Source organism: Microcaecilia unicolor, chromosome 6 (assembly GCF_901765095.1).
Source record: "Microcaecilia unicolor chromosome 6, aMicUni1.1, whole genome shotgun sequence".
Taxonomy (NCBI): domain Eukaryota; kingdom Metazoa; phylum Chordata; class Amphibia; order Gymnophiona; family Siphonopidae; genus Microcaecilia; species Microcaecilia unicolor.
Genome location: NC_044036.1, coordinates 115305667 through 115319636, shown reverse-complemented (window position 1 = coordinate 115319636; position 13970 = coordinate 115305667). Strand labels below are relative to the sequence as shown.

The 13970-nt window shown below is 45.2% G+C and overlaps 1 protein-coding gene across 1 annotated transcript in view; it reads right to left on the bottom strand.

Annotated features, from left to right (window-relative positions):
• The window catches only part of LOC115471580 (deleted in malignant brain tumors 1 protein-like), a 339289-nt gene that overhangs the window by 201384 nt on the left and 123935 nt on the right, over window positions 1–13970 (bottom strand). Inside the window, exons 5-6 of the mRNA XM_030205253.1 lie at window positions 12206–12511; window positions 11265–11564 (exon numbers count right to left, since the gene is read on the bottom strand). Coding sequence (XP_030061113.1) covers window positions 11265–11564; window positions 12206–12511 — 606 coding nt within the window. The remainder of the gene's footprint in view (window positions 1–11264; window positions 11565–12205; window positions 12512–13970) is intronic.

The window sequence follows — 13970 nt, the reverse complement described above, 5'->3', positions numbered from 1 at the left end:
TATGTCCACGAGCGACAGGGGGTTGCTCTGGGTGTGCTGACCCAGATGATGGGATCCTGGCAGAGGCCTGTTGCATACCTGTCTAAACAGTTGGATGGAGTGGCTAAAGGATGGCCAGCCTGCCTGAGGGCCATTGCAGCAACAGCCTTACTGGTCCAGGAAGCTGACAAGTTGACCTTGGGGCAAGAGCTGGTTGTTAAAGTCCCCCACGCAGTTCTCACCCTCATGGAGTACAAGGGCAACCACTGGTTTACAAATAGCCGCATGGTTAAGTACCAAGCCAGCTTGTGTGAGAATCCAAGGATACACCTGGAAACAGTGGCTACATTCAATCCCGCCACTCTTTTGCCAGCATCTGAGGGACCACCGGATCATGACTGTATCCAAACCATGGATGAAGTGTACTCCAGTCGACCAGATCTTAAAGATGTTCCTTGGAGGGACCCAGATGTAATTTATTTCACAGATGGAAGCAGTTACGTGGAGAACTCCAAGCGATTGGCAGGCTATGCTGTGGTGACAGAGGACAAGGTGATAGAAGCAAGGGCCCTGCCCCAAGGAACTTCAGCCCAGAAAGCAGAACTTGTGGCCCTCATACGAGCTCTGGAGCTAGCAGCAGGACTGGTGACCAACATTTATACTGATTCCAAGTATACCTTCACAACTCTACACGCTCATGGAGCTTTGTATAAGGAAAAGGGACTCATAAATGCCGCAGGCCAACCTGTTAAGTATGGACCTGAAATACTTCAGTTGCTAGAAGCTGTTTGGGCCCCTAAGAAGGTAGCTGTCATTCACTGTCGGGGACACCAAAGGACAGATACTCCAGTGGCCCGTGGGAACCGCCATGCTGATCGGGTGGCCAAGGAAGCTGCTCGAGGACCCCCAGCAGGTACTATGACCCCCCTGTTCCAAATTCGACTGCAAGAATGGACGCCTATGTACACCCAAACGGAAGAGAAATGGGCTCAAGAAGAAGGGGCAGTAAGGAGACCTGATGGTTGGTTACATCTCCCTGATACCAGAGTTCTGGTGCCACGCCACCTAGCTTGGCCTGTAGTGTCTCAAGCTCATGACTTGTCACACTTAGGGAAAACAGCACTAGTCCGCCTTCTCAGTCGTGTAGTGGTCTTGGAAGGATTGGATAGTCTGGTTGCCATTGCCTCTGCCCGATGTACTCTCTGTGCCCAGAATAATGCTCGTCAGGGACCCCGTATTCCACCAGGAGTTCAGTCTAGAGGACTAACACCCTTTGAGTCCCTAGTCATAGACTTCACAGAAATGCCCAGGAGCGGTAGGCTCCGATACCTCTTGGTCATGGTCTGTACTTTTTCTGGGTGGGTGGAAGCATACCCTACAGTCACTGAGAAAGCCACAGAAGTAGCTCGAGCCCTCCTTAGGGATGTCATCCCCAGGTATGGACTGCCCCTTGCCATAGGCTCAGATAATGGTCCCGCCTTTGTTGAAGCCACACTTCAGGCCCTGCCCGCGCATTGCGCATTACCTGGAAATTGCATTGTGCTTACCGTCCCCAGAGTTCAGGGCAGGTTGAGCGGGCGAACAGAACCTTGAAAAATAGCCTAGCAAAGATTTGTCAGGAAACCCAACTGAAATGGCCACAGGCACTGCCACTAGCCCTCTTTCGCCTCCGATGCACCCCAACTAAAGGAACGGCCCTCTCTCCCTTTGAAATTGTGTATGGGAAGCCCCCAGCCATTTTGCAGGGAATTAAGGGAGATATAGGGACTTTAGGGTCTGCCCAGGTGCAGGAGCAGGTAGCCCTCTTGGGCCGGATAATTTCTGAGCTTCAGTCTTATGTGAGAGAAATAAACCCTGTCTCCTTCCAGGCTCAGGTACATTCCTTCCTGCCAGGGAATAGAGTTTGGGTAAAAGACTGGAGGCTCCAGCCTTTGGGGCCCCGATGGAAAGGACCTTTTACTGTTTTGCTTTCTACCCCTACAGCTGTGAAGGTCGCAGGGATAACTCCATGGGTCCATTGGTCTCGAATTAAGTCTGCTGACCAGACTGAGCCCAGCACGGATCAGACGGAGCCTAAACAGTGGAGAGCAGAAAGTGATCCAGCGGAGCCATTGAAGTTGCGCTTGACCCGAACCAAAGAATCTACTAGCTGAAAAGAAGGGTCAACTGCATACCGCAGGAGCTGCTGGAATTCGGCTTCATACTGAGACTCTTTCTTGCCTGATTCTGGCTTTCCTGGAATTCGAGAGCTTGATCCTTGTCAGTTGAGGTTCTATCTCAACTGGTATAAGAACTCAAAGACTGAGAACATTATATTAGAGTAATCTGTGACTAGCACAGACTGTTGGAATATTATTGCTTGATTAGTTTGCTGTATTTGTTTTAGATTAGGAAGAAAGAAGAGTTTGAGTTGTGAGACTTATCTCTGCATAAGCTGATTTTAGTCTCAAAGGGGGGAATGAGGCAGCTTGGGCAAAGAAGTCATATTAATTTTAACTTTTCAGTCCTGCAAGTGATGGAAGAATTCCATCTGGTTTAGATTACTCAAATGTCTAGCTTTTGCTAGACTAAAGGTTAGAAAGGTCAGTGAGAAATGAAACTCTCTTTGTCCCTTTTTGAGAGAAGTAATTATTTACCACATCTGGATACCATTATGAGCGAGGCAGTTTAAAGGATTAGTTGAATGCTGGTTAGAAGGAAATAGAATAAATAATTCTAGATATTCTTGATGAGTTAGATTTTGTCTTATAAGGAATTCTGATTTCTGCTTATTTTAGAATATGTTTTATTCTGTGTAATTAATAAGTTCTATTTCTATATAGAATATCTTTTCAATCCAGTGTTACATTTTTGACTGACTTTTCAAGTGAAGCTTTGTCTGCCATCATCTGGTTTGAATTATCTACAGTCCTAGCGAGTTCTGTGTAGGAAGCTAATAGGTGAAAGAGGTCAGGGAAAGTCAAGTCATCTCCTTGATGAATAGCTAAATGAAGGACTGGTTTTCTGAAAGTAATAATAAATGTATGTGTGCCATTGAGCAAGATTGGCCCTTGACCCCTTAATGAATGCCAGAACCCAGTTAGTATGAAGTTGATTGGGAAACTGATTATGTGAATAATAATAAAATGCAAGAGATAGGTGCCCCATTGTCTAGTGTGAGAGGCCCCAGGTCATAGGTCAGTTTGGGAAATATCTCAAACCTATGTAACTGATATTTTGAATATATGTGTAGAGATGATTGGTTCAGACAGGGTAATTAATCTATTCTTTACCATCTGGTGAGAAAGGGGGGCTAGAGAGGTGTAGGACCCTATATAACTGAGAGCAGAAGCAGCTTACGTCAGAAGAGAAGGAGCTGAGACAGAAGCCACAAGACACAGAGAGCTGAGAAAGAGAAGAAGAGAAAGCTAGAGCTGATGTCCTACTTTGTTTGCTGGCAAATAAAGAAGACTTTTCTCTAATTCTGGTGTGTGGTGTTTGACTCCTGAAGTACCACAGATTCTGCTAACAATAGTGGTAATTCCTGCAACACAACTAATACACACTGCTCATGCTGGCCCCACAGCCTTTCCTCTGATGCAACTTCCTGTTTCCGCATAGGCAGGAATACATCTGAGGGAAGGCTGCGGGGCTGGTGCGAACAGTATGTATCAGTTGCTGCTTGCTGCAGGCAAAGATCTGCTATTTAAAAGGTATGCAGAAGGGACAGTTGGGAGTTTTCGGCTGGTGGGGCTTGAGAATCCCTGCCAGCCACATTATAGATGTGCTGCTACTGGGTGGGCCTGAACCCAAAGTGGATGGGCCTGGGCCCACCCGAGCCCACCCTTGGCTACGCCACTGGTAGGAGCAGGAAATATAAAGAAAGCGCAGAGTGAGGACAGTAAGCAAGAGATGTAGAAAGGCAGTGGAAGTGCTATGGGACTTCAGAGCTTATAAATCCTGCTTGTGAAACAAAACCAAGATGCAGAGAGTACGGTGACAAACTGCAGCTGAGAACTGAACTCTGCAGAGAAGAAGAAAAAGCTGTGAAAAAGTGATGGAGAGACATGTGTCAGAGCTGGGCTCTGTAAGAATAGTGCCAGCAGAGCTGCAGCAGTGAGTGACAGGGCCTGCCCACAGGTCAGAAGAGAAACCTGCCAGCACAGTAGGAGGAGCTACCACTGAAAAAGTTATGGAAGGGGAACTAGCAGTGTCAGGACCATCATGCTATGGTGGGCTGCAGTGACTGACAGCTTCTAACTCTGTGGAGGACAGCACAGCATGAACCATAAATCTCGTACCTGCTAGGAATCTAATTAATAAAAACTGTAGCTAGTCAGAAACCTTGTTTTATTTCTGGTTTAATGAAAGCAGTGGCGTGGCTATGTGGGGCCATGGGAGCCTGGGCCCCCTCAAATTTCCTCTGGGCCCCTGGTTTTGCTGGCGGAGGTCCCGAACCCCCGCCAACTGAAACCCTGTCCAGCGCCGGTCTCTGGCACCACCGCCTTGCTTGCTCTGCTATTTCTTCCCCCTCACGTCCTGCATACTCCTTTTAGTGAAATTATGCTCAGTTTCACTAAAAGGAGCATACAGGACATGAGGGGGAAGAGAAAGCAGGGCAGGCAACATGGTGGTGCCGGAGACCGGCACTGGAGAAGGCTTCAGCTGGCAGGGATTGAGGGACCCCTGCAGCCAAGGTATTTGCTGCAGCAGTGGGTGGGGAGCGGCAGGGCAGCGGTGGGGGGGGGGGGCAGACCAAAATTGCCCCCCACCTCGGGCTCTGTCCCCCTCCCACCGCAAGGTCTGGCTAAGCCCCTGAATGAAAGAGCACAATTCAGAGGCAATGCACACCCAGTTCAGGCCTGTTTTGTCAGAGGCTAGAAAGTAGTGGCATCTCTAAACAGAAATATTTGAGATGGTTACAGGGGGGCAAGGTAGGTATGGGGAAGGGGCAAGCCAAAGTGACATTTATGCACAATATACCCCCTTCTCCCCCTACTTTTAAATTAATAATATAAGACATTATGGCCTTTTATGTAAAAAAAAACCCTTCCTCTCCAGCCAATTTCAGCAACTCGGTAAAACCGTCATTATAAATGATAGCATTAGTCAACAAATTCTTTTTTTTTAAAGATTTTAATATCATCATAAGGAAATCAACAGAAAAATAAACATAAAATACAAAATATCTCTCTTAATTCATAAAGTCTCTAGCCCACATCACGGGAATAACAAGACCTATTAATACTGAAGGTAAGTTAACAAAAATATAACATCATCACAGGCATGGCATCATTACTATATCTAAATGAACTAAAACTGCAAACTATATCGAAGAATTCATTTACTGCTCGGTGCCTCCCTGGTCAATTTCTCAGCCAGGAAGGCCTCAAGAAACAGAGAGTCCAAAAACACATATCTATTATTTCCATATACTATTAAACATTTACAAGGGAAATTTGAGAAAGAAGGAAGCCCCTATGGCCAAAACATTTGGTTTAAGCCGCAGAAAGGATTTCCTTCTTAACTGAGTTGATCTAGAAACATCAGGACACATTAACTGTCCACAAAACAACAAAAAGGCAAAATATGGCAAAACAAATGTTCTTTCAATTCACAAAACAACAAAGCCTTCAAAACAGTCAATTTCTGATCTTCAGTCTGAAAAGTTACTAATAAAGTAGCTCTTTTATTGATAACATCCTGTGATGACTCTAAGAATTGGGATATGTCAAGACTATCTGGAGTATTGATTACATCTTTATCACCCTCTTCACCAACCTATTTTACCCCAGGCAAATAATACAAATTAGAAATCATAAGAATCATAATCAGGCAATTGAAGAAAATAATTCACATACATTTAAATAATTCCCTAAGAGAGACGTAATGAACCATCGGGAAGTTCAACAGTCTTAGATTACATTTAGGGTTGCCAACGTTTTGCCAAAGAAAAACTTAACACCTGGCCCAATCTATGCTCTGCCCATGCCCCTCCCTTGCCCCACCCTCATGCCATGCCCCAAATCCCTTGCCACATCTACTGTTGTACCCTTCTCACGTCCCTCTGTACACACTAGGGTTGCCATCTGAAAAGAAAAAAGCTGCCACATATACGTACGTTCTATGATTATTTCACAAATTTTACATAAGAGAAAAAGAGCTCCAATAATCAAATTCTGCAAAAAACAAACACATTCCGAACTTATATATTGTAGAAGGCCTGTCATAATAAAACAGCACTATGTCCAGGTCAGGACAGAGGAGTAACCTAATGGTTAGAGCAGCAGATTGGGAAACAGAGGGCCCAAGTTCATAGTTTCACAATAGCCTCTTCTGGCCTTTGGCAAGCCACTTAACCCTCCATTGCCTCCCCCAATGTTCACCATCTGCCCTCTCAGTGTCCCTAACCCTTATTCTGCATCCAGCATTGTCCTTCTGTATCACTTTTCCTATGTTCCCTCCAGGTCTATATCCTTGTCCCATCTCTTGCCCAGTTTATCCCCTCCCTCGTCCTCTTCTCCCACACACCCCCAATATGGAGCCAGAATCTCTCCTCTCCTCCTTTCCTCCCCCTCCCCCAGTTTGGCATCCCTCCCTCTCTCTTACCCTATTCCCTGGTCATGTTTCTCTCTCTCTCTTCTTTCCTCTACCCCCTTCCAGAGTCCAGTACCTCTCCTCCTTTCTTCTCCCTCACCACTCTGATCCAGTATATCCACCCCTTACTCTCACTCTATCCCCCCCCCCCCAAAAAAAGTCTTGTATCTCTCTTCCCTTCCTGCAGGTCTGGCATTTCTTCCTCTGCCCCCCCCCCCCCCATAAGTCTGGGTCTGGGTTCCCCTCCCCTGACAACAGCACCCAAGAGCCCCAGAGTCCCCCCTGGAACCTGACAAACTGCATCCCCTATTCCTCCACCACTGATGTTCACTCTTTGAGAGGAGCAAGTGTGAACATCAGCGGCAGACATTAGTGCTCCTTGGCAGGGCCCTGGATGGCGTTGCCTGTTTGCTGCTCCACTTGGTCCTTATCGCCATGACTCCAGCTGCTGCTGCTACACTGGCTGCCAGCACAGTCAGAACTCCTGAACAGATGTCGGGTGGCTGATCTGTTCACCCTCAGCATGGAAAACCAGCTTAAATATCGGTTTCTACCTCCCTTTCCTGAATCCCAGTGAGTGTAATGCTGTGCAGTTGGTGGTGGCGAGGCAGACGAGGGGTTCGGGGTGATCCAGCAAATAATTACGCTGGCATGCCCGCTAATACTCCAAGACCTGCTAGAGAGCGCATGAGCAACCAAGCAGCTAAGATGGCGTCTGATCGGAGCTCTCTGGGATCCCAGGAGCCGCCCGTGATTGCGCTGCAGGAGGCAGCAATTAAGGAGATAACAAGAATGGCAGATATTTTAGATGATAAACTCTCCAAATTGCATGCTGCAATGGATGAACTTAAAGAAGGCATGGCCTTGCAAAATGTTTGTATTCAGCAGGCGGAAGACATAATTTCGAATCAGGAGGACCTTACCTCGGGCCTGTCCTCCCAAGTAGCATCGCCAGAGAAATGCTGCAAGCAGCTAGAAGAACGAGTTGACAACCAGGAAAATAGGAGCCGTCACAATAATATTCGAATTGTCGTGCTTCCTGAGGGAATCAAAGAGAAAGAGCTGTGGGACATGGCTGAGACCTGGCTCTCATGGGAGCTAGGCCTGGAAGTGGAGGGGCAGCACTTACGCATCGAGAGAATACACCTGGAACAGAATGCAATGCCGCGACCAGTGCTTGAAAGAATCCTTAATTATGCAGATAAAGCCCAGCTCATGTCTAAATTCCGACAGCATAAGGAAGTGATCCATCACGGATCCAAGCTAATGTTGTTCCAGGACTTTTCACCACGAGTGTCAGATCTGCGTAGGCGGCTGTCGTCATATTGCTCCCAGCTGTTCAATAAGGGGATCAAGTTCTCTCTTCAATATCCAGCCAAAGTGTGTGTGGTGCATGAGAACAGCACAGTATTTATGGAGACACCGTAAGAGCTAAAATCCTTTTTGGAGCAGCTTTCCTAGAGGACTATGGAGACATGTTCGACTCTCTACTTCTTTTCGCTTTATTGGGATATAAACCTGGAATCTAGCGCTACCCTGCAACTTGAGCCAAAATTGGTATTAATAATGGTGTGGAGGACGGACCATTTGACTTTTCAAGTTTGTCTTTTGAGAATCCGATCCATGACTCATTTCTGAGGCATTGCAAGACACTAAGATTTGCTGTTATGTCCATGCCTCCTACTAGCTGAGCTTGCATTTCGACCAAGACTGTTTGCTGATGGAGAGCTGTGAACTGCCCCCAGACACTGAAATGATTGCTAGTATAGTGAGCAGGGGTAGTGAATGGGGGCTTGTTGGTTTGCAGCCTAGGTCCTGCAAGTTATAGATTTTTATTTTTCTTGCATAGTGTTATATTTGTATTGTTTAGATAAAGGGAGGTTATGGGGGGTGGGATGGTCGATGATGGTGGAGTAGGAGTAGCACTATGTGCTCAGGGGGAGGCATGGGGGGCTAGAGGGAGGTGTTTGGAGTGTGTGCAAGGGGATGGGGGATGGATGTTTTTGAGGGGGTTGAATGTGTGGTTTGAAGTTATCGTATGTTGGATGTTGAGGGTTTTCAAAGGCATGGAGGGAGGGGCATGAGAGTAGGGGATTCATGGTTTCCTGTGTCTGGGGGATTATATCTTTTTGTACTTTTGAACTGCAGGCTGGGGGGCGGTTTTGCTGAGACGCCACAACTCAGTAAAATTTCAGGTTTAGTGGCTACAGGGCCAATGTGCTATGGCGGCGTGATGGACAGTCTGAGAGTGGCCACTCTTAATGGCATACACTCACCTGTAAAGCGCACAAAGATTCTCCAATATAGCACGCGCCAAAAAGTGGATGTCTTATTACTCCAGGAGACTCACCTCTCGGTGTCAGAGCACAATAAGTTGAAAAAAGACTGGATGGGAGAGTTAGCTTTTGCCTCCTATAACAATAGGCAGCTCTTTAGACTGTGTCTAACATAGGGTCATACAAGATTGAGAAGGTCGCTATGTAATATGGCTGGGAATCCTCCAAGGGGTTAAGATAGCTCTGTGCTCGATATATGCCCCAAATGTGTACTCCCACAAGTTCTTTTCTATGCTTCTGGCATCTTTGGTTGCATTAAATGAATACAAGCTTGTGTTAGGGGGTGATTTTAATATTACGGCTGACCCTTTGATTGACTGCAAGCTTCCCAAGACCAAGATGAAGGGGTGGGATGGGAAAGGAGTCAACAAGAAGCATGCTAGGCTGGACTATATTTTGCTCTCCTCTTCGCTGCTATCATCAGTGCGGGCTTCCAGGATAGATCAGGGGGCGGATGAATCCCACACTATACCAGGACGTCGGTTTCCATAAGTGCTTGGGAGAAGCATGGAATCAATTTTTGCAAGAGAACAACTTCCAGGAGGTAGACTCCATAATGTTTTTGGAAGTCGGTAAGGCAGTTATGAGGGGTAGAATTATAGAATTCTCCAGTCGACGGTGAAGGGAGAGAGATGGGGAGCTAATACGGCTGCTTAAACAGCTACAAGTGGCCAGAGGAGAGTTTTTGCATGGGATTGTGTTGGGAGTCAGGCATAATTATTGGAAGATAAAGAGGCAAGTTAATGAAGTGCTTAATCAAAGGGCTCTACGGGATATCCGGCTTTACAAATATAATTTACATAGGTGGGGAAATAAAGCGGGGAAACTTTTAGCCACTCTAGTCCGGACTCTCACAGCTAAAAAGCCTATTACATGTATAAAATCTAAGACTGGTATTTATTTATTTATTAGTATTTATTTACCGCCTTTTTGAAGGAATTCACTCAAGGCGGTGTACAGTAAGAATAGATCAAACATGAGCAGTAGGCAATTAGAGCAGTAAAAATATTCGAACAACAATACAAAGTATGGCATGGTATACTACTTGCAATGACAACACAATATGTACTAGAACATTATAATTGGTAGTGAGGGGTAAGGCAAAGTTGTAACATATAGATGAGTAAGAAAGTAGGAAGAATTAGAAAGCAAGGTGATTGAGTTGAAGAAAGTTGCACGTGAGGTCAGAGAGATGGTTAAATATTATCTCAGCTAGGGTAGAAGTGGATAAACATGTCCCCCTGCAGTATATGCAGCCCGAGTTAATCCTTGTGTGTGTGAGTGAGACTAACAAGTTAGTTACTTCTTCCATTAAAGGCTTGGTTGAAGAGCCAAGCTTTCACCTGCTTCCTGTTTACTAACTGCGAAGGGAGACATACAGGAGGCCTTTGTATTATGATTCTGTTAGAATTCTGCAAGTTAGACAGGGGAATGCTTAGAACCGCTCCTGATTGAGCTGATGTCAGTCTGATCTACTTAAGCTCACCTCCCCCTTCAGCCCCTGCTTTGGCGTTTTCTCAGATTCTGCTGAAGCCTTACCTTTGCTCTGTCTGAGCCAGGGGTGTAGCCTTGGGATTGGGGACCCCCGCCAGCAAACAAGGTACCTGATGCGGTGGCAGGGCGGGCGGCGGTGGGGAGGGGTCAAATGTAGAGGGGGCCAGGGCGTAATCTGTGGGGGCCCATGCCCCCATGGCCCCATGTAGCTACGCCCCTGGTCTGAGCTATTAGCTCTATGCTTGTGTGGAGTTGTTACTCCTTTCCTGGCATGCAGTTTTCTATTGCTTTGTCTCTGTCTGCTGGCTGCTGCCTGCATGTGTCTAATTACCTTTCTCACTACACCTGGGTTTCTTTGCGGGCGTCCTATCCTTCCCTCCCCTCCGTTAACTTAGTGTGGTTCCCTGGTGGTCTAGTGACCTCTTCGGGGCAGGAAAGAGCCCCCTCTTTCCTGCCCAGCATGTCTGCAGATTGTCTTTCTCCTGGCACTGATTCAAAATGGCTGCCGAGAGTTCAAGCGGTGGTCTCGCGAGACTTCCACAGAAGTCTTGCAAGGTCCCTGAATGAACTCTCTGCAGCCATTTTGAATCAGCACCACACATACACTGGTTTGTGTATGATAGACACACAGTAGAAATTTTACTAAATCAAAATCAATCCAAATATTTTAAGTAGACAGCCCTAGTCTACTGCTTCCTCAGTCTGAGAGCACATGATGGCAATGGAAGGAAAGAGATAGAGGGATGTCCTTTGGCACTGGCTACCATAACACTGGAGAGAGGAGACATCTTGCTATTCTTCTTGAGGAGCTGAAGGACTAGACTGGTTGGGCAGCTCGCTCTCGCTCTCTGTACAATGAAAAAATTAGACATTACTCACCTACAAACTGCCTTGCTTCACTGTACGGTGATTTATGTGCTGGTCCTACTGATTTGAGTTCGTATTGACAGGTGTATCTTATTGTATTCAAGATGTTTAAACCCATCACCCGGTACAGTGCATAGCTCTCATTGTGCAAAAGCTTTTTTCCAGTGATGGGTTTTGATTCATTTGCTTTGTAAAAGTAAACTGTAGCGTTTATGTCAAACGTGGGGACGGCACACTTGAGTTCCAGTTCATCTTCTCCCGTAAGTGCATTGTAGAATGGGGACAGAGAGAGAGTTGGTTTCAATAAAATTCCTGTAATGAAAGAGACAGGGTCACTCATTGGAAAGAGATAGGGACTTTCTCATGTCTTTCTGGTGGGTGGGGAGAGGGATTTCACTGATGAAAAGAAATATAAACTCCAGTCTGCATTCTCTGTCATTTTGTTGATCCAGATCAGGATCTGGGTGTTAAACTTCCAGCACCCAAAGATGAAATGGGTTCAAATATTTCAAAAATAATTTGGTCATCTCTATTAATTACATAATTGGATCAAATGAATCCTCTACACATTTCATAAAATGTTCAGTTCTGCTCTGGAGTTATGTTCTGAAGAGAGTGTGATTTCCAATGCTCTTCTACATCTTCAGGCCTCTGAAAGTGATCAAATTAAAATTTTTTAGGGTGGGGGGGGGGGGTATACATGATGTCTCAGGGCTGCTCTCAGTCAGTGCCGAGAATAGTTATCAGTTTAACCTGAGGTGAGTATGGGTTGCTCTTATATAGGATGTTACCTTGATGTAATATGTGCACAGGGTTGTGTCATTTTATTTTATGTAAAAAAAAATCAATAAAAACTGTTTAAACATAAAAGGGAAAAGCAAATTTCTTCGCTAGAGACAAGCGTAGCATCTCAAACCAAAGCCCCAGCATAGCGCAAGTAAACATAACATTACCTGAACAGCTGACATGGACAATCTCATGGGGTAAGCAGAAAGGGTCAAGTGTAGTGTTGCTCTGGCAGTCCGTCAGCCGAGATTCTGTCCCTTCACAGGAAACGTCAATTAAAACAGTGTCATAAAAATATACTGTAGGCCAATAACTTTGTGACACCGACAGAGTGACTCCACAGCCCAGTGTGTTACAGACCACTTGAGATTCTCGTAAGCTCCACTTTGAGCTGCATATTATGTCCCATTTTTTACCTTTAAGCATCTCCAGTCTCCCGTTGCAGTGGTTGGTACCACCCATTAGTCTCACATCTGGAAACAGGAAATTAAAAGTAAGGTGAGAAAACAGGTGCCAGTTACAATGAACAATAACAGAAAGTGAAATAATTTCCTTATAATAGCTTTGTAAGTAGTTGATAAAAACTGTTGTACTTTTTATTGAACATTAATTTTAACTTTACTTCCCAATCTGGATATTTGTTCATTTAGATTTAGCTCAAGGCAGTTTACATTAAGGTATGGTAGACATAGGCAGTCAGTGACTCAGATATTTGAGGAGGCTAAAGAGGGGTGGGGCAAGTTAAAATCATTGGAATGGGGGGGACACCTATGTCAGCAGTAAATGGACAATGGGTCACTATTGAACACAGCAGGGAAAGACCCCTCCATTGTGTCGCTCTGGTGCAGCTGTTCTAGCTACCTCTCTCCCACCACCACCATCCCCGTCCCACAACAGTACCTCTGTTACTGATAGTAATATTCACATTGAATACACTCCAGAGGATTATGTGCCAAAAAAAATCAAAACAATGAACCAAATAATAGGATTTGCAGTATTATATGCAGGCACTTTAATACTTGATTGTTAGCTATGTGAACAGTGGTGTTCAGCAGCACTGAAACAGAAATCCTGTTACTGCAATAAAATGATTTACCTATCACTGTTTTTGGTAGATTGCCAAATGACCACTAGGTTTAAGATCTGCTGGCCTCTAGTTTACTATTGAGTTACCAAACATGTTTAGAATATGCATTATCTGAGTTAGCTATATCTAATGGTTAGAGCAGAAGAATGAGAATCAGGTAAGCCAGGGTTCAAATCCTACTACAACTTGGACAAGTCACTTAACTTTCCATTGTCTTAAGTACAAACTTAGGGGTCCTTTCACTAAGGTGAACTAACAATTAGCACATGCTAAATGATAAGATGCCCAGAAGAATGAAGAGAGTGGGGTTTGTTAATACCTCAAGTGACTCTTCAGGAGAAGATGCATTGGAAGGGGTCCCCGACCCTTAAGATGGAGGGTCCACAACTGTGGTTGGTGTAGTAGCCCCCACATCTTCCACTTCAATTCCCTCTGCAACTAATATATCCTCATCTCTTTTACCAACAGTTGGCACACTGCAGGTGGCCCCGGCGCAGTCTCAATCCAAGCCAGTCTGAAACTGTCGACAGCAGTGCAATCAAAAAGAATAGTATATAATCTGTCCTCAAAAATTCTCACATCTAATTGAAATTTTAGAACTGGGACTCTCCTTTGTTCCTCCATCTTGGTATGATGCGTTTGCCAATCATCAACAATTACATTGATTTTTTAGGAAACTAAAACTGCCAGTGTATTTTGAACAAGATCTACAGGATCAATCAGGAGCAGATGTTTCATCCTTTTTGGCAACTCATCATATTCCTCCTAATGCAGTGATAGAGTCCTACAAGATTTAGCAGTAATGGAACAAGATTTGAAGTATATGCCTAGTAATTTAACTAAGG